Genomic DNA, 24,908 nt, shown 5'->3' on the forward strand with positions numbered 1-24,908 from the left:
CAGTAAAAACATAAACAAAAGACACAAAATATGCAGTTACAGAAAAATGAATACAGATGCTTTTAAATATATGAAAAGGTGCTCAAACTCACTGACAAACTGTACTAGGTTACCATTTTCCACTTAACAGATTAACAAAGATCAGAAAGTTTACGTTTACATTCTCATACTCTATTCTCAGTATTTGCATCCTTTTATTTAGCCCTGACAGCAGTTCTATGAAATAGTACTGCTATTTTCCATATAATACAGATGAGTTAACTTAGGCGCAGAAAGGTTAAATAACTTGCCCAGAGGTTAAAGTTAAAGAACTAGAATTTGAGCTCAGGCTCTTCGAAGACAGAGCCCTCCTTCATTCTTAACATAAGCAATACAGTATTACCCCTGTCAGTACTAGCACAAGCCATAAGGGCATTCATAAAAGATCTACAGTTAAGAAAAAGAACATTTGCCATCATTTACTGAGTACCTTCTACATGTCAGGTTCTGGGAATTTTATGTATTAACACATCAGATCCTCACAACAACCTTAATAGGTAGGTGGTAGTATTCTTACTTACAGAAGTGGAAACAAACAGAGGGTAGTTTATATAAAAAATTAGAGCTAGCAAATTTCATAGCTAGAATTCAGACCTTAGTCTTATTCCAGAGCTCATCCTTCTGGGGTTACATGTAAGAATTTGACGTTTTTTAGATGTACATAAATACAACTTGTAGCATTTTTCTTCCTCTCTTGAGGAATTTCTCATATTGAGAAATATATTTAAATATATTTAAAAGCATCTGCATTCTGGGTTTCCCTTGTCTGTGCCCTGCTGTTTGTAGACCTACCAGGCTAGCTGTGTCCTTGACCTAGAATATCTGCCCTGGATCTTTGTCTGTTCACCTCGGTTGCACTTAGGGACCTAGACATGCTAAGGATTCCCTCTGCCTTAGAGCAGAGATAACCTAGAGACTCAGGGATGAGTTCTAAAAGTGAGTCACCTGAATTTGTCTCTCAGTTTTTATCTGCAAATACATCGGAAGGGGAGAGTCCGTTGGCTGGTGTCAGATTTGTAAAGGAAGATGAAGAACCCCCGCCATCGCGCAGCTGCCCTGCTTTACTTCCCAGCTTCCCAGCTTCTTTAGGCTTCTACAGCCGCGGTGTCCCAGCCAAATGCTTAATGGCCTCTGTAGCACGGTTTTATTTACAACCCCTTCATTCTCTCATCAAAAGGCTTCACCTACCCAGAGTACAGAAACTGGATGGGCAAGCATTTTATGGAAGCTCAAGTGAAAAGTGCCATCCTGAAAAGTGCCTACCTGGACTCCTCTTCTTTTTTTTTTTTTTTAGATTTTTATTTATTTATTTAACAGAGATAGAGACAGCCAGCGAGAGAGGGAACACAAGCAGGGGGGAGTGGGAGAGGAAGAAGCAGGCTCATAGCGGAGGAGCCTGATGTGGGGCTCGATCCCATATCGCCGGGATCACGCCCTGAGCTGAAGGCAGACGCTTAACGACTGCGCCACCCAGGTGCCCCTGGACTCCTCTTCTAAACTTAGGCGTGGTGCTGGGTAGAGAAAAAGGGGGTCAGTCGTAAGGCCTGAGGTTCAAATTAACATAGGTAAGGACTCTGTTATGCTAGCCTTCCTCACCCTTGTCTCCCCCCACTTCCAACAAGAACTTTGCTAGAAGGACAGATAACCTCACCTAAAGAGTAAACTCTGGAAAGGAAATGCAGAAATTGTTTCAAAGAAATGGTGAAGTTGGAAGACATCTAAACTTGCCAGAAATAAATATATAAATTCATGAAGCGGTTTTAATGAAAGACTAAATTAGGTGAAAAACAAGCTAAAGTGAATAATAATATGCTTTTGATGTTTTAGGCAGGACCAGATGATATCAGGAACTTTGATGCCGCATTTACAGAAGAAACAGTTCCATATTCTGTGTGCGTGTCTTCCGACTATTCTATAGTGAACGCCAGTGTACTGGAGGCGGATGATGCATTCGTTGGTTTCTCTTACGCGCCTCCGTCAGAAGATTTATTTTTGTGAACAGTTTGCCATCCAGAAACCCATTGAGCAAAATATAAGCCTACAGATGAGACTGAAACTCCTCTTTGTGTGAATATATTCAAATATGTTTAACTAGTGCCTCATTTTTACGTGTAATGTTAAAAACTATGAAAAATGTATTTTCTGCTGTATGCAAGAAAATAGGGCATTTCAAAGAGCTAAGTTTTGAATTAAAATTTGTATTATTGTTTATTAAGCTTATTTTTAAACAAATTTTAAAAGCTATTGTTCTCAGCATTAACCTATTTTTAAAGAAAACTTTTTGCTAATGACTGTTTATCCCCACTGAGTTTACACTAACATCTACTCAAGACAGACTATTTTTCGACAGCCTATTTCAGTTCGGTTAACATACATTAATGCCTTTGTAACTCTCTACTTTGACCTTTGTTCTCAGATCAGAACTATGCAATTGGTATAAGAAGAAACCACATCTTTCCATGATAAGTCATTGTTTGACATAATCAGTTCTTGGTAGGATTAAAAAGTAAAAGCATAGTTAACACATGGGCTGTGAGTTAACACTTTGAATAAGTGTTCATTCTGCAGATCAAATTAAGAAATAACAAGGATATCCATTGCTTTTGAAATACCAGTTCAAATTTGTGAATTATTTTTTCTCTGGAAGAAAAGTAAAGTCTTAATAGTTAGAAAGTTTAAAATATTCCCAAAGATCTGAAGGGTAATAAAATACTACTGGATTTTTTTTAGGTGGTGCCAAAAATGAATGTCTCTGTGTCATGTATTTATATTACAAATACATTCTATTTATGTTCTTTCTGGTCTCTATGTTGTTAAGTAGGCCTAAATCTCAGTATTTGCTTTTGCAAGCAGCTGTTCAAGACTGTCTTTCTAATTGGTTAATGAGTGGAAAATATTGAGCCTTCTAGAGTTTTTACCTAATTAGGAATTTAAAAATAGAATAGCAAATTCTTGGTCAGTATAAATATATATTTCACTACAATGTAGCAAAAGTTAAAAAATAATCCAGGCAGATGCAATGTCAGTATCTTTTTTGTCTTAGAAAAAGTACAGGAAACTGACCTTAAAATCATACTAAAAACAAACTAACTGCGTACTTGTCATTATAAAAGAGAATACAGAAAAACTAAAAAAGAATGCTTATCTTGGAATTCGGCTTCTTAGAGTAGAGATTTTTCAAGTCATGTAGGAAACATTGTGAAAGTTTAGGGACCAAGTTTATATGTTCCAGGAACAAGCATTCTTTCCATGTATTTTCTCTTGAGAAAGAAATCACAAAAGCATTTCACACCAATACCCTTTGGCTTAAATATGTTCAGCAAAATGTGGGGAGGGGAGTGTGCTTTTGTTAGATTAATAATATTTGCATCCAATACACTGAATCTTCCTTTAGAGGTAAGACTTTAATAGCAACACTGTAAATATTTGGTTTATTTGGCACTACTGCAAGTTCTGCTTTTACACCAAGTTCTTTGCTTATTATAAAGCAAAATAAAAACTGTAGCTTCCTGTATGATTTTTTTACTCAGCCACTCCTTAATTAAACTGCCAAAAATTAAAGTGCAATATTGTTTATTTTTTAGAACAAATTTAAAATATTATGCTGATGTTTATTGGATCATAAGAAATACAAATCTTACAGTAAAATAAAACTAGCAAAAAGAATAATGAGCATCTAATTCCTGTCATTATTTTAAATTAAATTGGTGATGGTTTATAAAAGTCATTACAAAAGCGAATTATTTTATATGTGAGGGGTAAAAGTATAAAACTTTACCTGTTGGGACACACATAAAAATTAGATTATCTAGGGGTGCCTGGGTGGCTCAGTCGTTAAGCATCTGCCTTCAGCTCAGGCGTGATCCCAGGGTCCTGGGATGGAGCCCCACATCGGGCTCCCGGCTCCTCTGGGAACCTGCTTATTCCTCTCCTACTCCCCCTGCTTGTGTTCCCTCTCTCGCTGGCTGTCTCTCTCTCTGTCAAATAAATAAATAAAATCTTTTTAAAAAATTAGATTATCTAGATTATCACAGGCTGACATATTTAACATTCAGGGAATAAATGTCTTCCAAGTTTCAAGTTTATTTTTTCTCTCATAGCATGCTAAGTCTTAGGAAAAAAATGTGTGCCCTTTGAGTAGTTGAACCATTTCATGGCTATTGCCAAAATAAATTCAAAGGTCTAACTGAAGAATCCCTAACATTCTTCATGTTATCCATACCTCTTATTTTATTGCATATGGTAAAGTGAAGAGGTTCCCAGCCATTGTTACATCATAGTACACACTGAAACTGACAAGTTTTTGGCATACCTGGGGAGAGGTGCTAGATGATGTAGAGACTGGAAGTGGGTTTTCTGTTCAAAATTTTTATATGCCAAAATAATTTTTGAACTTAAGATATTTACAGAGAGAGCCAACAAACACTGTTTGGATATAACTTTAGCAAAGGTGAACATTTAAAGGGTGGTTTAAATATTTGAAATATATTATTACTGTGAAATTTGATCACTAGAAAAACTTACCATTACCAGTGTCTTTTAGCATACCTGTAACTAGTAATTATCCACAGGCATAATATTACAAAACTTTACATAGATGTTTTATGAGTCATTCTTTTGTAGATCATATACTGTATGAAAAGTGGGAGTGAGTATCATAGGAAAGTTTTTGTTGATATTAGAATGACGTTTTCAATAAAGTGTATTGAGATTCATAACTTAATTCCTCGGTTATGTAGTTTGAAAGTTAGGTCTGTTTTAAAAGTGGGATTTTCTGACACTTGCCTTTAGGGTCCGTTTTTACTTTTGGTGATTTTTACAGATTATTCCATATCCCAAGGTGACTGTTCTTTTATTATAAAACCCTAAAAGTAGGGCCGCCTGGGTAGCGCAGTCGTTGGGCTTCTGCCTTCGGCTCAGGGCGTGATCCCGGCATTCTGGGATCAAGTCCCATATCGGGCTCCTCTACTGGGAGCCTGCTTCTTCCTCTCCCACTCCCCTGCTGTGTTCCCTCTCTCTCTGGCTGTCTGTCACATAAATAAATAAAATCTTAAAAAAAAAAAAAAACCCTAAAAGTAGATAGACGAGTTTCAGGTGGCTTGAGTACCTTGAAATAATATGCCAAGTTTTGTGTATAAATGAAATCTACTTGGGACAAGGAGTGCTACATGGCTTTGTTCAGATGGCCAAAAGGATTCACTGCTGTAAAAATATTGGGTTTCCCCTCTGCCATTTTAGTTCTTCTTTACTCACCTACTATTAAGAGAACTTGCTCTCTAACTTCCCTGAAAGCATTCCAATTGGGACTTTTTACATCTTTAGCATTTTTGGTGTCTTACCAATATTGCATAATCATTAATTTGTAATCCTTTAAACACATTCCTTAATAGTGAAAAAGACCCCTATGCAAAAATATTTCTTATTTTGCTATTCCCTTACATTATGCCCATTTTTACAGAGGTAATTAAGTTAGCAAGAAGTATAGGTGTTTTAAAAAGTGTATCTTTTAAATAATTTACCCAAAGTCAAGATAGTAGAGAATAATTTAAAGCAGTATTACACAGGAAAAGCCTACAGAGAAGTGTAAGAGTGATATTTATAGCAGTGAAGTAGCCAACCAAAGGATTCTACAAACAAAAAGTTATTTTTACATGTCGTGCTGAAAATGATGAACACTGTATGGATCTTAACATAAAAAAATCACATCACTTTCCATAACCCTTCTTACTGGAAGAACCAGACATGTTTGGTGATTTTACAAATCTTGGTGTTCAAATGTGAGCTGGAAGTTTTTACTGAAAGTTCTCTTTTGCAGGACTATATCTCATAGATTTATCCTTTTCCTTCTAACATATTTTCAGTATTTTCACGTTATTAAGGAGCAGAAATTTACACTTCAATTTTAGTTGAGTTTCTGTGGGAAAGTCTAGAATGAGTTATCAATATTTAAGTGTTTTTATGTTTTATTAGTTAACTCATGAAATCCAGAAGGCTTATATGCAATAAAACAGACTTACCAAAGAATCTAATTTGATCTCAGTATATAGGACTTTTTCAGTTCTTTCCAGATAGTAGTTAATACAGCCTTGCTTTGTTGAATTTTTCTCTTGTGCCTCAATAATAGTAACAATAATAGAGAAATTATAGCCTACTTTGTTAATGATCCATTGATGTTGAACATTAACACTTACTTTAGAAAGATAACCCTAGCTATATGCCTCAATTAGATATCAAAAGCACAGCTTTGGGGGTTAAATGTCCGACTTGATTTCAGCTCAGGTTGTGATCTCAGGGTTGTGGGATCAAACCCCACTTCAGGCTCTGAACTCAGCAGGGAGTCTGCTTGAGATTCTCTACCTCTCCCTCTGCCCCTCCACCCACTGGCGCACGCTGTAAAAAAAAAAAAAAAAGCTTTGTATTTGTCAGAATTCATATAACTTTAACACTTATGAGCGGTGCATTTTGCTCTATATAAATTATACTTCAGTGAAAAATACTGAAAGACATATATATATAACAAATATATAACAAAAAATGAATTTTAGATAATCCATAATACTACCATCTTGAAGTATTTGAGCCATTTTACCACATTATATATGAAGGTATTCAGGAGTTTGGAGCCAAAGAAAAACTGAAGGTGAAGAGGTGCAAATAGCCCAACCTGAGCCATGCACAAGAATCCATGACAGGGACTTCCATTTTCCTGTGTGGCCTATAAGGAGCTTAGAAGTTGCCAAGTAAAAAGCTGAACACTGAATCATCAAACACGCTTCTTGGATGCAGAATAAAAGGGAGGACACGGGGCAAATTGCTACCCCCAACATTGGAGAGGCAGGTGAATATAAAGTTGCAACTTACTGGAGCGGAGACTCAACCACTGCAGGAGTCAATACAGGAATTGGAAAACCTGAACTACATTAGCAAATTGCCAGAGGCTAAGTGGAGACGATTAGGAGTTAAAAAGTCCAGGGGGAGCCAGTCATAGGGATCAACACAATTTTGTGAAATTGACCTCCCAGAGCTCAAGCAAGTATTAAAAATAAAAAATTTTTGTTATTTAAATAAATTAAATAAATTAAAATTTAAATAAATCAAATTAATTTGTTAATAATTAAAATAAAATATTATTTATATATGTGTGCATATAAACTCTTAAAAGTCAACAATAAGTTAGTGGGTTAAGCAGCTGACTTGATTTCAGCTCAGATCATGATCTCAGGGTCCTGGGATCCAGCCCAGTGTGGGGCTCCATGCTCAGCAGGGAGTCGGCTTGAGGATTCTTTCTCTCTCTCCCTCTGCCCCTACCCCCTCTTGCATGCTCTCTCTCTTGCTCTCAAATAAATATATTTTTTTAAAAATGGGCCAACAGCCTTAACATACGTCTGACTAAAGAAGATATACAGATGACAAGCATATGAAAAGATGCTCCACATGGTATATCATCAGGGAAATGCAAATTAAAACAATAATGAGATACCACTACACACCCATTACAATGGCCAAACAAATGTACCACTTTAGTGAGGGATGTTGATAATGGAAAAGGCCATGCGTAGGTGGAGGCAAGGGGTACAATTCTCTTTGCCTTCTTTTTTTTTTTTTTTAAGATTTTATTTATTTGAGAGAGAGATAGAGCAAGCAGGGGAGGGGAAGAGGGGGAGGGAGGTGGAGAGAGATCTCAAGCAGACTCAGTGCTGAGCACAGAGCCTGATGTGGGGCTCGATCCCAGGACCCTGAGATCATGACCTGAGCTGAAACCAAGAGTCAGACGCTCAACCAACTGAGCCACCCAGGCACGCCCCCCCTTTTATAAAAAATATTTTGTTTTTAAGTAATCTCTACACCCAACATGGGGCTTGAACCCACAACCCCGAGATCAAGAGTTGCATGTTCCAACCACTGAATCAGCCAGGTGTCCCTAGGAACTGTCTTTTACTTCTGCTCAATTTTGTTGTGAATCTAAAACTGCTCTAAAACTTTTTAAATCTTAGGGGGGAAAAATTGTGACAGAAAGCCCTGTGTAGTTGTTGAAAGACAGAAAAAAATGGGAGAGGTAACGAGAATGGAAGGAAAAGGGATTTTGATTTGGGTAAAACAGTCCAGTACTACATCACCATCTCTGAGTTAAAAAGTTACGATGACCCATCAGTTAAAAATTATTCATTTTTATAAATCTGCCTAACAAAATTCCATGTGAATATACCTAAAAATAAATGTTGCTTTTTCCTTAATATACTAGTTTTACACATTGGATATCTACTTAAAATTTTCAATCTGTCAGGAAGTTTTTAATTCTCAACCTACCACTGAAAATTTATTTATGATGTTCAGTGATATTCTATAATAATACAGTATTTACAGCAATGTAGCAATAAGAAGCAATTAAATTTTTACTCTAGATATCACTATCATTTTCAGAGAGTTTGCAATGTGCAGTAATGCACTGAATACTTAAGGTTTTAAATCCCATTCTTTTATCTAATATAAATATATGTGTGTATGTGGGTTTGTTTTGTTTTGTTTCTTTTCTTTTCTTTTGTTTTTGTTAGAGAAGGAATGGGGTGGTAGGTGGAGGGGCAGAAGGAGAGAGAGAATCTTAAGCAGGCTCCATGCCTAGCACGGAGACTGAAGCGGGGCTCAATCTCACAATCCTGAGATCATGACCTTGAGCCAAAATCAAGAGTCAGATGCTTAACCGACTGAGCCACGCAGGGACCTCTTCTTATGTCTAACATATTTTAAAGACTGTATTAAATACATAAAAACCTATTAGGTTTTACTGGACTTGACTGATACAAAACTCCATTTTTACTTTGTCATAGAAATTAATTGTTATGGTTAACTGATTAATCAAGACTTTAAAATATATGAGTACCGTTTTGTGAATTGATTCTACTTTATATTTATTTATTTATTTGCAAGAGAGAGAGAGCGTGTGCCAGCACAAGCAGGAGGGGCAGAGGGAGAGAGTATCTCAAGCAGACTCCATGCTGAGCACAAAGCCGGACATGGAGCTCCATCTCATGACCCTGAGATCATGACCTGAGCCAAAACTGAGTCAGACACTTAACCAACTGTGCTACCCAGGTGCCCCAACTGATTCTACTTTAAAATATAAGGCCCATCACCAGACCATAGCCTAGTTCTTCCCATCTAAAATAGTATTCACAACCACAGAAATGTTGTACAAGACAGTTTTAACATCCTTTGCTGTTACAAGTTGATTTCTACTCCAGCAAAGCATTTTCATCACCTCATGACTAACAAAGATTATATTCCCCAAGAGAAACAAACTCTGAGGTGTTTTGTCACCCTAGTAAATGTTAAAAAGAATGGTTTCAATTACTTTTCCATGGAAAGTGGTCTAACCCTACATCCCCTGGGTCCTCCCCAAACCATGCAATATGGTAGGACTGATAATTATACCAAGTAATAATAAGGGGGGAGGAGTCAGCACAATAAGTTTTAAATTAGATTTTCCGGTAACAGTGTTATCGAGATTTAACTCAAATACCATACAATTTATCCATTTATAGTGTACAATTGGGCGCCTGGGTGGCTCAGTCAGTTAAGTATCTGACTCTTGATTTCAGGTTAGGTCGAGATCTCAGGGTTGTGAGATCGAGTCCCGCATCAGGCTCTGCGCTGGGCATGGAGCCTGCTTAAGATTCTCTCTTCCCCTTCCCCTCTCCCTTCCTCTCTAAAAACAAACAAACAAACAAACAAATAAATAAAGTGTCCAATTCACTTTTATTCAGAGTCGTGCAACTATCACCACAATCTATTTTAGAACATTTTCATTACCTCAAAAAGAAATCTTATGAGATTTCTCATAAGAATGAGATATCCACACATACAACGGAAGCTTATTTAGTCTTGAAAAGGAAGGAAATTCTGGCTTGCTACAACAGGGATGAACCTTGAAGACATTTTGCTAAGTGAAATAAGCCAGTCAAAAATAAGTATTGTAAGATTCCACTTACATGAGGTTCCTAGAATAGTTAAATTCATGCAGACAGAAAGTGGAATGATGGTTGTCGGGTCTGATAGAAGGGCGCAGGGATGGGGGGTAAGGGGAGTTATTGTTTAATGGGTACAGAGTTTCATTTTATTTTATGTTGTGTATATTTTACTATAATTAAAAAGAAAGAAAGAAAGAAAGAGAAAGAAAGAAAGAAAGAAAGAAAGAAAGAAAAAGAAAGAAAGAAAGAAAGAAAGCCTATACCCATTACCAGTCATTCTCCATTTCCCCTCAAGTCTAAGTAACTACTAATCTACTTTCTTTCTGTACAGATTTGCCTATTCTAGGCATTTCCTATAAATGGAATCATACAGTATTTGGCCTTTTATGTCTGGCTTCTTCCACTTTGCATAGTGTTTTCAAGGCTCATCCATGTGGAAGCATGTATTAGTACCCCATTCCTTTTTAAGGCCAACTAACATTCCATTGTAGGGACATACCACATTTTATTTTTCCGTTTATCAGCTGTTTCCACTTTTTGGCTATGAATATTCGTGTATACGTTTTTGTGTGCACATGTTTTAAATCCTCTCATTATGTATATTAGCTAATGTGTGGCATGGACTTGTTGGATCATATAGTATAACTCCACCTCTGAGGTAGTTCCAGATTGTTTTCCAAATTGATTACACCATTTTTCAGTCCCTGCAGGAGAGTTTTCAGTAAATTAAAAACCAAAACAAAAAAAAACCAAAACAAACAAACAAACAAAAACTATGGGCACCCTTGGCCTGTGAAAACAACAAAAAGCAAAGGTTTGTATCTGTCTTTCTCCCTCTTCTTTGCCTTACGGGGGTGCAACAGTGATTTAATTAAAGAGGGTGTAAGAACGGTCTGGGTCCCCACCCCGATGAGAGGTGGGGGCGAGGTCCCGGCAGCCCCCGCGCCACCAACGTCGGCGAGGTGCGCGCAGGCGTGCTACGGTCTCACTGGGTGTTAGTCTCAAGGGAGCGTTCGCCTGGTGGGGCTCGGTGGGTGAAGATTGGGTGTTATGCACTATTGGGTCGGGGCTCCTGGTAGCAGAGGCTGCGGATGCGGTGGGAGAAGTCCTAGATCCCAGGGTGTGAGGTCAGATTCGCTTTTATCCGCTTTGTCTGTGAGGTGTTTTTTGCTGACGCGACAGGGCGGGAAGACGCGACTCGCGCCTGTTACAAGTGACCAACACTTGAGTTCTTTAGAGTATGGGAACACTTGTAGAATTTTATCCCCATTCTCTTATTTAATGCTTTTCCACAGGCTTCCATGTCGTTTCTCCACTTTCCCCTTTCAAAAGTGAATCTACTCCCAAGACCTCAGCTTTACACAGGGACGCTGGAGCTTTATCTCTCGCCTTTTTTTTTTTTTCCTAAGCTGCTGGACTCCAGGCGGTGATTTACGTGGCCCTAGTGCTTACGCATATCTGGGTGTCCTCTCAAGAGCCTGTCAGGGTTACGGTATCTCAAGTGAACTTTACACTATTTTCCTTTTCTTCTCCGGGGTTCCATATTTCCATTAGAGCAGCATCATCCACCCGCACCCATCCTGAAAACACTCACAGGCTGGCTACCATGTCCGGCATGAAATCTCTCAAAATCTATAATCCATCTCCTCTACTTCATTTCATTCCTAATGCCTTGGATTGGGCCATACATCTTTTAGGACTATTTCAGTAGCTAGAAACTGATGATTAACTTTTTCCCTATCCAACCCATCATTCACACTGGCAACAGGCATTGATTACCAACATAAAAATCTGACCATATTCTTCCCTGTTAAAAACTTTGATGGCTTCTCTTTGCCTATATAATCGTCGTGGACTTGAAACACTTTAATAATCTGATTAAGACTCACCCAGCCATTTCATTACCAACAGCCACACTTCATTCAGCCCCAGAAACCTTACGCTCAAATGAAGCACAGATGTAATGTCCCAAACACAACATACACTTTAAGATCATTGTACCTAAGACCACTGAGAAACTCTGAACTCTCCCCCCTGTATAATAGCAAAAAGGACAGTCTCAATTATTTTTATTTGGAAAGTAGCTGGAATGCTGAGTAGTAAGGACATGGATTCAATAGTATAGGTCTGAAAATTGGGGTAACAAGGGGTTACCCTTATCTTTGGAAAAATCCCCATCTTTACATCTGCTCCAATGATTGAATCTTTATCGAATACCACCTTTGAACTAGAATTCATTGCTTTTTCTCTATGACCCATTGTATTAAGTCAAAATGTCCTAAAACAATAGAAAATATTATGACCCCAACACAAGGATGATGTCATTTGGTGAACTATTTAATATATCTTGTTCCTTTTGTGTGCCTTAGTACATTAATAAATAGCAAGTAAATTTTACATTTTTTACGTATCTCTTATCCCTCACTGTATTCTTTGTGAACAGGAGGAATCATATTTTACTCATTTTTGTTTCCCCAGTGTCTAGGACAGTCTGGTATCCAATAAGTAGTAAATGCCCAATACATATTTGATAATGAATGAATGTGATGGTCATTATTTCTGACTTCTCTAAATTGGCAACTCCTTGAAGGCAGGATCCAGTCTTAATCATTTTATCCTTGACACCTAATACAATTATTGGTATATATTGTTTCCAATTACTGTTTGCTGTCTTTAAATGAATTTTACATAATCCATTCTCATTACCAAGGGTTAATGTTTCATGTTGGTCACTAAGAGAAGATTTAAAGCCAAAAGAGGCCTTATCATCTAATACAACCCCTTCAATCTCTACAGATGAAGATCCTGAACCAAGAGAGGTCAGGTGATTGCCCCATAGCAACTAGGAAATGCTGGGTCTAGAACTAGGTTCTTGGATTTGTTAGGTTAACTACCCTTTACTTAGATTTTTTGAAACAACTTTTACCACTTCCATTTTTTAAGCAACCCCTGCAAGGGGACCTCATATTTATTTCAACAAACATTTTTTGGGAACACTTACTCTGTCAAGAAACAGTTGAGGGTCCTGTTCCTAAATTTGCAATCTTGTGGAGAATCTGATGACCTACTGTTGATAAAAAATGTTATTTGGCAAAAAACACAGTTTTGTTTCCTTTCGGGTAGGAATTTTTTTAAGTTGGAGATTTTACCTCATTTCGTTTCATTCTCAATTTTAAGTTGAACAGTTTGTAAGGTTTTATGAGAGACCGTGAAGTGTAAATTCTAATTTATTTTATTTCTAGGTATTCTCATGTTTTCTGTGCATTTCACCAGCTGCAGTCTTTACCAACAACTGTGGTTTAATCATTAGTAATAGAGAAGAATCATTAACTAGGAGAAAATGTCAAATCTAAAAATGAAAGAGGCAGCCCTTATCTATCTTGACAGAAGTGGAGGCCTCCAAAAGTTTATAGATGATTGCAAGTACTACAATGGTATGTTCAGCAAAGGTGACTTTATATTTTAGAAACTTTAAAATAAATTCCTACATGTAACTATCCTCATTTTTATATTTGTGTGTTTTTACAGATTCAAAACAAAGTTATGCTGTCTATCGATTCAATATTTTAATAAATCCCTCTGATATTGTTGAATTGGATGCTGAACTTGGAAATCACATTTTACATGAGCCTTTAAAAGCTGCTCAAGTTTTTCAATCAGTAAGTTAAAGAAAGAAATAATTTTATGCCACGTGGAATTTTTGGTAACTTTGTTTGTTTGAAATCACAGGTCTGTTTTACTGCTGTTAAGACTCTCTCATTAATTGGACAATTACAGACTGAAACTCAAGTAAGTTTTAGTTAAATTTAACAAAGAAAACTAAGGTGAAAAACTTTGAAGATTACTTGTAAATAAATATTTTTATATTCATATTTTTGTTGATTAAAAGATACAATGTTACATTTTTTCAGTTTGATAGAATACCTTAAATACATATCTTTACTTCCTGTGTTATCACTTATAACATTGAACATTTTTATAATAAAACATTCCGAACCAACCCCAAAATAAAGAGAATAATACAGTGAACCTCCGTATGTCTATCATTCAGATTTAATAGTTTACAATATTTGCCATACCTGCATCATCCATTTTTTACCAAAATATTTTAAGGCAAATCCCAGACATCCTAATGTCACCACTACATCCTTTAGTATCAACCTCTAAAAGTTATGGACATTTTTCTTATATAACCACAATGCCATTATGACCCATTACAAAATAACAATTTTTTGGTATCATCTAATATCCAATCCATTTTTAAATGTACCCATTTAGGCTCTCAAGAGTGTCTTACAATTGATTTGTCCAAATCAGGATCAAAACAAGGTCTATACATTATAATTGGTTATTGTATCTCATTAAACCTCTTTTATTCTAGAGCAATTTCCTCCCTCTTGCTTTTTATACCACTGAGTTTTCGAAGGAACTAGTTAATTGTCCTGTACGATGTTTCATAATCTAGATTTGTCTGATTATGTTCTTATGGCATTTAACTTATTCTTCCACCCCATATTTCTGGGAAATAGAAGTTGGCTCTAAAAACTTGCTTAAATTCAGATTCAACTCATTTTGACAAGAATACATCATACTTATTGTCATGTATTTCATATTGCACTACATTAGGAGAAATACACAGTTTTCCACTTTAGTGATGCCACATTGATCAGTGGGTTTGGGTAATGTCAGTCTGATCCCTTCAATATACACTCTCCATCAACTTTCACCTAATAGTTTTTGCAGCCACTGATGACCATTACCTAGAATCCATTATTTCATTGGAAGTTGTAAAATTGTGATTTTTCTAATTTCAGCAACCTTTCTGAATTTATTAGCTGAAATTATTCTATAACAGAAATTTTCTGTCATCAACTATTTGGTTACCCTGAAATACAATTTGTACCTGAAAGGCAGAATAAATGGTGGGTTTTTTCCATTCATTAATTTTCAGAGAATAATGAGTTGAAATCTAGGAGCTTCCAATGATGACCAATAATTTTTTTGGTTTTGTTTTTCCTTTTTTTTTTATTATGAGGAACTCATGAATTTAAAAACATATCCGATATATTTCAATGAATCTGTCATTCTTTTTGATGTATATTGTTGTACCTTTTGTCCATTGGGAGTCCCTTAAAGTTTGTGTTTATGTCCTTTTGACACATCCCATGTTTTAGTTTTTTGTAGCTCCCTTGGTTTCTGGCACAAAGAGGTGGACAAGTCCATCTGGTATATTTTTTGCCCCACACCTGCCATCAGCCATTTCCCTTAAACAGCCTTGTTTCCTTTTGGTGAGAAATTATGTTTAAGAGATCACAATCTGGGCACTGGAAGGGTTCATTGCTATTGGATTCTCATTGTTTTGTAAGTCTTTTCAGTGGATATAGCCAGGAAATTGTGATTTTAAGGAAAAATTATGAGTTCATAACAATATTTTCAATTAAAATGTGAGATTTAAGGGTTTGCATCATTAATTTTATATTTAAATCTTTTTTCTTATGCTTAAATTTTGACTCCTGATAACACTAGCAAGTTATTTACTTGATTTACTCCACAAATACACTTACTATAGTGTAATGCAAGCCCAATTGGATCTACAATTTTTATTAATACTATTTTTACATTCTTATTAGATTAATATAGTGCTGAAGTTAACACATTTGCCTCCTCTGCGAAGTTATAGTCTTGATCTTTGTGAGTTTCCACTTGATTATGCATCTCAAAGATTTTATATGATGCAAGGAATTGTGATTGCAATGACAACTGTAACCAAGTATACACAAGGTGCAAGATTTCTTTGTTCAGATGAAGCATGCCCTCTTTCAAAAGGTAGGTATAAAAATGTAAAATCAAAACATCAAGCAATTTATTGTTTAATCCTAAATCGTGTTTACCATTAGTTGTGAAACATTCATAGAGTAGAAAGAATGGAATAAAACTTGGTGTTTCATGTTTACAAGTTTACTTTGCATAATCCTGAGGTGCATTCTTTTCTTTCCCTTCTCTCTCCCACAATGTAACAAGTGCTCTTGGATTGCTGAAGTATTTGTTCTTGTACATTGTTTCATGACTGTTCATGCTGTTTCCTCTCCCTGTAATGTCCTCTCTCAAACCTTTAGCTTAACTTCAGTTCAGTCCTTCTCAGGACATCTTTTCCATTCATCCCCACTTCTCATTGGGTTGGATGTCATTCGTCTCTTCTCTATGAACACTCTAAATGAATGCCACATATTGAAATTCTCTGTTTCTTATTGCTGCCTTTTGAAACTGTGTTTAAGTATCCATATCACCAGTGCCTTAGCATAGTGCCTGGAAAGAAATAGCCATGCAATAAATGTTAATTGAACTGCTCTGAACCCACGTGCAAAACTGAATTAATTATACTTTGAACTAGAATAATTTTAAAGGATTGAAAATGGATAGCTAAATCCAAAAACAAATTTAGCTTGCCTTTGTTTTCTTTCAGGATTTCAGTATATAAGAGTGCATGTGCCTGGTGCTACAGAATCTGCAACAGTAAGAAATGACTTTTTGTGTGATCTGTGTTCATCTTCACTTCAAGAAGACAGAAAATTTAGAGTACTTGGTGGTAAAAATGCATTTATATTTTGGAATTACAAATTTTAAAATACTATTTGATATCTTAATGTGGAAATTAAATTGAACTTATTTTCAAATAACTAATTCATTTTTGCTATTTGCCTTAAGATAAACAGATCGTTGAAATAATCACAGCAAAGGCACTTCATGCTTTTCAAGGATATTCTAACAACCAGCCATTTAGATTTCAATCTCTTACAATTTTTCTAAGAGGTAAGTAAGTTTTGCGTGAACTAAAAGCAAATAACTGTAATTGACTTGTTTATAGCTATGTATTATAAATGGTACTTCTGTAACTTAAGAATCATAGGTCTTGTTTTGAGTGTTTTCAAGAGTCATATTTATCTAATGTATCAGTTATTCATTGAGTCACACATCATTCACTTAAAAAGATATTAGCACCTGCTATGTCCCAAGCACCGTGGTGAGTTTCAGGGACACAATTTTTTATGGTAATGATATCCCATCATTTTATGCTGTGTCTTATGTAAACATTGGGGTTAGCTAATTTATTTATTTATTTTTTATTTTTTTTTAATTTTATTTTATTATATTGTGTTAATCACCATACAGTACATCCCCAGATTCCGATGTAAAGTTTGATGCTTCATTAGTTGCGTATAACACCCAGTGCACCATGCAATACGTGCCCTCCCTACTACCCATCACCAGGCTATCCCCTTCCCCCACCCCCTCCCCTCTGAAGTCCTCAGTTTGCCTCTCACAGTCCATAGTCTCTCATGTTTCATTCCCCCCTCTGATTACCCCCCTTTTCTTTATCCCTTTCTTCCCCTACCGATCCTCCTAGTTCTTATGTTCCATAGATGAGAGAAATCATATGATAATTGTCTTTCTCTGCTTGACTTATTTCACTTAGCATTATCTCCTCCAGTGCCGTCCATGTTGCAGCAAATGTTGAGAATTCGTTTTTTCTGATAGCTGAGTAATATTCCATTGTATATATGGACCACAGCTTCTTAATCCAGTCATCTGTTGAAGGGCATCTCGGCTCCTTCCATGATTTGGCTATTGTGGACAAGCTAATTTATTTTTTAAAGATTTATTTGAGAGAGAGAGTTTGCGAGCAGGGGCAGAGGGGAAGCTGACTCCCCACTGAGTGAGGAGACTGATATGGAGCTCAGTCTCCCTGACCAGGAGGTCATGACCTGAGTAGAAACCAGGAGTCAGCCACCTAACCAACTGAACCATTCAGGCACCCCTGGGCTTATTTTATAATGTAAACTTCATGAAGGTAAGGACTTGGTTTTTTTACTGCACACAGTAAAACCTCAATAAATATTTGTTTAAAAAATGAATGAGGTGTGACATATGATTAAATGTTGAGAACTGCATGAGTAAAGACCTGGGAGTATACAGAGTCTTCCGTGGAGGAAATCATTATCGGTATTAATCACCCAGGGAAGGGTGAGTCTTCATTGAAAAGCCAGAACTGTAAAAATGATGGTGGGGCCCAGCCTCTTTTCTTGGGCTGAAATTGGAGGATTTAAACTGTTTGGAAAGAGAGAACTTGGATGTCAACCATGTACAGGAAACTCAAGAGTTAGGGAAGTAGAAATTTAAACAAGAACTGTTTCCACCGTGGTCTGACAAGGATGAGGCAGGCATGTAAGCACGGATGATAATAGGTCATTTTTATATAGCAGTTACTGTGTGCCAGGCACTCTTACATATATTAACTCATTTAGTTGCAACACCATCAGGTTAGTTCTATTGTTATCTCAGTTTTACAGTTTGGAAACTGAGGCACAGAGAAAGAACTTGTCCAAAGTCACATAGCTAGTATGTGGCACAGCCATGATTCAAATTCAGGCCTTCCAGCCTCAAAGACTTAATTGTATTATATACTACATATAAATCATACAATATAGAAATTTAAGTGGCTATCCAACTTATAGTTTGGTAAAAAACCCTTTCTTCAAATAAACTCTTACATAGAACCTGAATGAATTTTTAAAGATTAAATTAATAAAAAAACAGGCCTTTTGGGATTGACATTAGAAGAGATAACCAGGCTTCCCAGCCTCCTTACCTTTTTCTTGACCTTTCCTTGACCTCAAGATACATACATCTACCACACTCTATGGTTCCATGGAACAGCTGAAAAACTATTCGCTTTTATTTTACCCTCATAATTCATTTTGTATCCTTCAGTTAGTTGTTTTTTGTTTTATTGTTTGTTTGATTGATTGGTTGGTTTGTAGTTTTTTATTTTCTCAATTCTCGAGCCTGATTCTTCCCTTCCAGTCTACAGGGTACACCAATATGCTCTGTGGAGCCAAAAAAAATAAAAATAAAATAATAATAAATAAAATTAAAATTTTAAAAAAAAAAGGAGGGACACCTGGGTGGCTCAGCCGGTTAAGTATCTGCCTTCAGCTGAGGTCATGATCCCAGGGTCTGGGATGGAGTTCCATATCAGACTCCTTGCTCAGTGAGGAGCCTGCTTCTCCCTCTGTCTGTCGCTCTCCCTGCTTGTGCATGCTCTCTCTCTGACAAATAAATAAATAAAATCTTAAAAAAAAAAAAAGGGAGAGAAATAAGAGAGAGAGAGAAGAAAAAAATGATGGAGAAGATCACATTTTGATCTTCTTCATGGGGGAGATGCTAATCCTGTTCCTCCTTTTAAGCCTTTCTTTCATAGCTTTATAACCAACCAACTTCTGTGTAATGAAGGATCAAGATTTTTAGTGTATGTTTTTAAAATAAATTTTGAGGGATGCCTGGGTGGCTTAGTTGGTTAGGCATCCGACTCTTGATTTCAGCTCAGGTCTTGATCTTGGGGTCATGAGCTGAAGCCCCGCATTGGGCTCCATCCTAGGCATGGAGTCTACTTAAAACAATCAATTAACCAGTTTTGAACTTGTGCAAAAGCTTTGTCCAATCTGTAGATGTGAGAAGGGAAACCCAGCATAGTGTAAGAAGGTAGACTTTGGAGATAGCCAGATCTAGATGTGAATTTCAGTTCTGCTATGTACTATTTAGTCTCGTACAATTTACTTAACCTCTCAGTTTCTTCATGTACAAAGCAGGAATAACAATATTGAACAGTTTTCAGTTAGATGATATATGTAAAAATACCTTGCCTGTATTGTAGGTAGTGAATAATATTTAAAATCATTTTCTTCTCAATCATTATTTATAAGGTCATTTTTATTAACATTTTTTATCATTTAATGCAAAGATGTTTCATCTTAAATAGAATGATCCTGTTTTTCCTTTAATTGTATTAGAGGAGACTGTCTTGTTGCTGTGTCTCATTCTTCTTGAAATTAATTTATCGTTGCCTATAAGTATCAAAATTTATCAGAAATAAAATTGCCTCAATTTACATTATTGGTGTTACTCTATATAGGTATTATACTAAACAAAAGTAAATGCTTTACAGCTAACTCAACTACTAAATTGTTACTAGTTCTAATCTTTGAACCATAGGATCATATACAAGTTTCATTTAGTGAATACGTATTTTCTTTTGTGTTTATTCATCTTAGATGAATCAGTGGGTAAAATGAATATAGGAAATGAGTATAAAATTATTGGAATTCCAACCTGTGTAAAAACTTCACAAACTGCTGTCTGTATAGAGGCAAACAGTATCATTTCTTGCAATCCAAAAGGTAAGGAAATTGTTAGTATTGTATATTAACAAATATTTAAATTGAAGTCCATGTTTTCAGGAAACAAGTATTTGCTCAGGTAATAAGTATTGTTGGGCACTCTTCTAAGCACGGTATATAGTTATAGTCAGGACAATCAAGGTTCCTACTTTTAAATTATATGGTAGTCAGTGAACCTGTAAACTAATCAACAAGACAATTTCAGATAATAAATGCTATGAAAGAAATAAAATGTGGTAATGTAGAACCTTGCCCACAGGAAGGACTTCTATTTTGCCTAAACTTTATGTTGATTTTTTCATAATTAGCAATGAGAAAATTGTGTCCAGATGCCAAGAGTTAGAGATTCATCAAAAGGTTTTTCTACCCAACCTTTTATTATCTAACTAAAGCAATGTTAAGTAGCTTGTGGTCTGAGAAAAAGAACCCAATACAATAGCTTCCTTTCCCTCATCCGAGTTCTGAGCCAATCAGGAAATGACAAAAGAGAAAGTCAGATGGGGGCCAAAATATACCTTTGTTACTGGTAATTTCCTTTATCAACTCAAACATAAATAAGCATTAAGTAAAAGTAGAGAGCAGACCTACTCTTAACTTGGCACACAAATAATTAAAGTTGGAAGGATTAGTAAAATCTTGAATAGAGTTAGATTTTTTTTGGAATCACTAGATAACCATCTGCAATAATAGAGGCCCAAGCTGAATTTAAATGCAAGTAGATTTTAGTTACCTCTGCTTGTCTTGAAGTGGAAAGCTTCTTAAAATAATAGATATTTTAATGATATTTTAAATATTTTCTGCTGTGAAGTGTTTCCAGATTTATTGATTTGGTAGCAAAACATGACTTATATGTAGGTGAAAAAGTGTGCTTTCTCATGCTTCTCCCTTGGTCCATGGGCATGGATGAATAGAAGAAATCATTGCTCTATGATGGCAGCCCAAGAGAAAGGAGAAAGGGACTGAGTTATGCATGCAGAGCTATTCCTCCCAATGATCAGTTGGATTAAATCACTCATTTCTTTGAGGAGCTGAATAGAGTGAGGGAGTGGAGAAGATCTAGAGTGTTACAGTATAGTACAATACAGTGCTTTCAAAGTATTAGAGAGTCAATCTTCCCTTTACCAGCATCATTCAAATATTTCCCATTCTGCTGTTTAGCCCTCACTAAAGGTCGTATTATTTTAAACATAGAAATATAGAAGCAAACACTGCAATACAGGAGTTCCCTGATCTGGCTTTTTTCATATAGGTCTTAAAAGGAAAAGAATGAGGGATTTGCTTGCCCCCCACAGCCAGTCTATGTGGACACATGGGGTTACTGCTTCCTTTTATTATATTCCCTGGGATAAAATTAAGAGACCAGAGTGACCTCTAATCATAATTCAATATAATATAATATAATATAATATAATATAATATAATATAATATAATATATATAATTTAATATTATTATAAGAATTTGAATATGGCATTACTAGAAGAACTACAGTTTGATAATATTTTAGATAAATGGAATTAGAGATCTATAATGTAATTTTCTTGTTTGAAAACCCTTTTTAATATATGTGTTAATATTTACTTTCAGTTCCCTCAGGAATTAGCGACAATTTCAGGTATCTTCTCTCTTTGACTTCCAGCTCATGCTGGAAATTTACAGCAATACTAGCCAATATCTTTGCATCACAAATTGTTCCTCCTGGGACTTACAATTTACTCAAGCTCTGTTTGCTGATGAGTCTAGTACAGACAAGTGACCGTAACAAGGAACTGAAAGATTGCCTGGATATTTTAATTATAACAAGTGATACTCTACTTGTAGACAGGTAAAATATGTGATATGAATGTTTTCAAATTATAAATTGGTCACAGATTTGCATAAATCCTTTCCATAAACATTATTACAAGAAAAATATTTAGAATTCATCTGGGTAGTATAAATATTTAAATAAACTTTTATTAATGAAGTTCAAAACTTTGAAAACAGGAATTGATAAATTAGATATTTGCTTTCAATATTTTGAGAATCTAACCACTCAAAATTTCAACCACTTTCCCCACTCAGACCTTTACAAATATATGCATCCTTCACAGGCATCCTTTTCCCTTGTTCCCTAGTTCAGTGCTCTGCTTTTGTACTTTGCTTTCATTATAAAATAATCTTCCCCCCAAGAGCCAACAAGCCATTGTCTTATTTTTCTCCAAGATTCCATTCAAATAATACTGATGCACTGTATCCAAATAAGTTTGTGAAAAGTGCCAGAATTACTGTTTTGGGGCTGTCACCCTAACTTTGGAATAAGCTTCTACTCAGCATTTTGGGGCTCCCCACTAGCAAGTACCATTTTAAAAATTACTTAAATGTTCAAAAGCTAGGGATAAACTTCTTATATTAATACCTTGGATGCATATGTAAAGCAAAAACAAATTTATAGAATGAATTTAAAATTTTAAAAATGCAAATTTAACTTAATTGGACAGACGATGTTTTGCTAAAATTAAATTAAAATTAAATTGCAATGTAAATGTGGTACTAACTGCTGCAGATTGCACCAATTTAATATTCCACTGATGAGCATGGGAGTATTTGTTTCCTCACAGCCTTACCAACACTGGGTATTATCAGACTTTTAAATTTAGCCATCTGATGGGTGGAAAATGGTTTTATTTTAATTTGCATTTCTTTAATTAGAAGTAAGTTTTAGCATCATTTAGAGTTTGTTAAACACTTTTATTATTTTTCTATGAACCTCCTTGACTATTGTCCAGTTTTCTATTAAGTTGTTTATTTCCAAATGTTTTGTGGTATCTCTTGTAAATTAAGGCCTTTGTCTCTTTTCCTGTTTGTCATTAAACTCTGGCTTTTCCTGTGGTGTTTGGGGTGGTATGAGAGATTTGGGGGGATTGTTTTGTTAGTTAAAATTTATATATAGTGAAATAATCAGATCTTAAGTGTATACTGCAATAAGTTTTAACAAGTGCATACATTGTGATAGCCACCACCATAATAAGGTATAGAACATTTCCATCATCTCAGTAAGTTCCTTCACTTAGTTCCTATCTCCATAGGTGATTTCCATCCCTGCAGGTTAATTTTCCTGTTCTTGAACTTCATAAAAATAAAATCATACAATGCATATAATTTTGGGCCTAGTCTTTTTTACCCTATGTGTTTTGGAGATTGACCCAGTTGTGTATGTCAGTTCATTATTTTTATTGATGAGCAATATTCCATTATATGAATGTACCAAAATTTGTTTATCCATTCTCCTAGTGATGGACATTGGGTTTTGCATGTTTTGACTATTATAAATGAAGCTGCTGTAAACAGTCCTATACAGGTCTTTTTGTGGACATGTGTTTTCATTATCTTGGATAAATACCTAGGAGTAGAATTGCTATGTCATTAGGTAGATATATATTTAACTTTACAAGAAACTGCCGAACACTTTGTCAGAGTGGTTATACCATTTTACAGTCCTACCAACAACATAAGATTCCAGTTGTTTCTATCATCACCAACATCTGATGTTGTCAGTCTTTCTCAATTTAGCCGTTCTGATGCACGTGAAATGATATCACATTATGGTTGTAATTTGCATTTCCCTGATGACTACTGATCTGAGCTCTTTTATATGTGTTTATTGGCTGCTCATATATCTTCTTTTATGAAGTGTCAGTTCAAGTTCTTTGCCCATTTTTAAGAGGGATTGTTCTAGATATATGTCCTTTCTCACATATATGTACCATGAAATTTTTCTTTCAGTCTAAGGCTAGTACTTTTTTTCTTAAAAATGTCTTTAATCAGCAGACTTTTTTGTTTTGATGAAATTAAACTTATTTTTTTTTTAAGTTTCATGTTTTCTCCGTTCTGTTTAAGAAATCTTTGCCTACAGTAAGGTCATAAGATATTCTTTTATATTTTCTCCTAGAAGCATTATAGTTCTAGCTTTTATATTAGGTCTGTTATCCATCATAAGTTAATTTTTGTATATGGTGTGAGGCAGGAGTCAAGATTAATGTTTTTTCATATGCATTTATAGTTTTTCCATGCCATTTATTGAAAAGACTTTCCTTTCCTCATTGAATTATTTTGACACCATTGTTGAAAATCAGTTGAACTGGGTATAAACTAGGTATAAAATTGAAGTGGGCATAAATCTGTTTGAACTCTTTTCTATTATTTTGACCTATTTGTCCATAATTATGTAATACCATACATTTTTGATTATTGTAACTCTATGTTAAGTTTTGAATCAAGTGGTGCAACTTTGTTCTTCTTCAAGATTTCAGTATTTTAGGTCCTTTGCATTTTCTTATGAAGTTTAGAATCCTGCATTTTCTTATAAAGTTTAGAATCCATATGTTAATACCAGTCTCTCACCCCACTCCCAGAAAATGCCATTAAAGATTTTTCTTGGAACTGCATTTAAATTATAAATCAATTTTAGGGAGAATTTATATCTTAACAATATTGAGTCTTTTGATCCATGAATATGGTGTGTATCTCCATTTATTTAAATCTTCCTTAATTTCTCTCAGCAATATTTTGTAAGGGTCATGCATATGTTTTGCTAGAGTGATTTCTAAATATTTGAAAATATTGACATTATTAAAAATGGTGTTTTATTAATTTTATTTTTCAAATGTTAGCTGTGAATATATAGAAAT

The 24,908-nt window shown here is 35.4% G+C and overlaps 2 protein-coding genes across 12 annotated transcripts in view; both read left to right on the forward strand.

Annotated features, from left to right (window-relative positions):
• Positions 1 to 3,704, forward strand: part of LOC100475793 (serine/threonine-protein kinase Sgk3) — a 166,861-nt gene extending 163,157 nt beyond the window's left edge. For all 11 annotated transcript variants that reach the window (XM_034668143.1, XM_034668144.1, XM_011221209.3 and 8 more), the window contains one exon: positions 1,867 to 3,704. In XM_034668143.1, coding sequence (XP_034524034.1) covers positions 1,867 to 2,037 — 171 coding nt within the window. In that variant the 3' untranslated portion in view covers positions 2,038 to 3,704. The remainder of the gene's footprint in view (positions 1 to 1,866) is intronic.
• A 5,978-nt stretch (positions 3,705 to 9,682) lies between these two features.
• The window catches only part of MCMDC2 (minichromosome maintenance domain containing 2), a 34,171-nt gene continuing 18,945 nt past the window's right edge, over positions 9,683 to 24,908 (forward strand). Inside the window, exons 1-9 of the mRNA XM_011221210.3 lie at positions 9,683 to 11,131; positions 13,247 to 13,438; positions 13,533 to 13,663; positions 13,734 to 13,793; positions 15,635 to 15,830; positions 16,468 to 16,590; positions 16,710 to 16,814; positions 20,114 to 20,239; positions 21,826 to 22,063. Of these exons, the coding sequence (XP_011219512.1) occupies positions 13,345 to 13,438; positions 13,533 to 13,663; positions 13,734 to 13,793; positions 15,635 to 15,830; positions 16,468 to 16,590; positions 16,710 to 16,814; positions 20,114 to 20,239; positions 21,826 to 22,063 (1,073 nt within the window). The 5' untranslated portion in view covers positions 9,683 to 11,131; positions 13,247 to 13,344. The remainder of the gene's footprint in view (positions 11,132 to 13,246; positions 13,439 to 13,532; positions 13,664 to 13,733; positions 13,794 to 15,634; positions 15,831 to 16,467; positions 16,591 to 16,709; positions 16,815 to 20,113; positions 20,240 to 21,825; positions 22,064 to 24,908) is intronic.

Source organism: Ailuropoda melanoleuca, chromosome 9, assembly GCF_002007445.2.
Source record: "Ailuropoda melanoleuca isolate Jingjing chromosome 9, ASM200744v2, whole genome shotgun sequence".
NCBI lineage: Eukaryota > Metazoa > Chordata > Mammalia > Carnivora > Ursidae > Ailuropoda > Ailuropoda melanoleuca.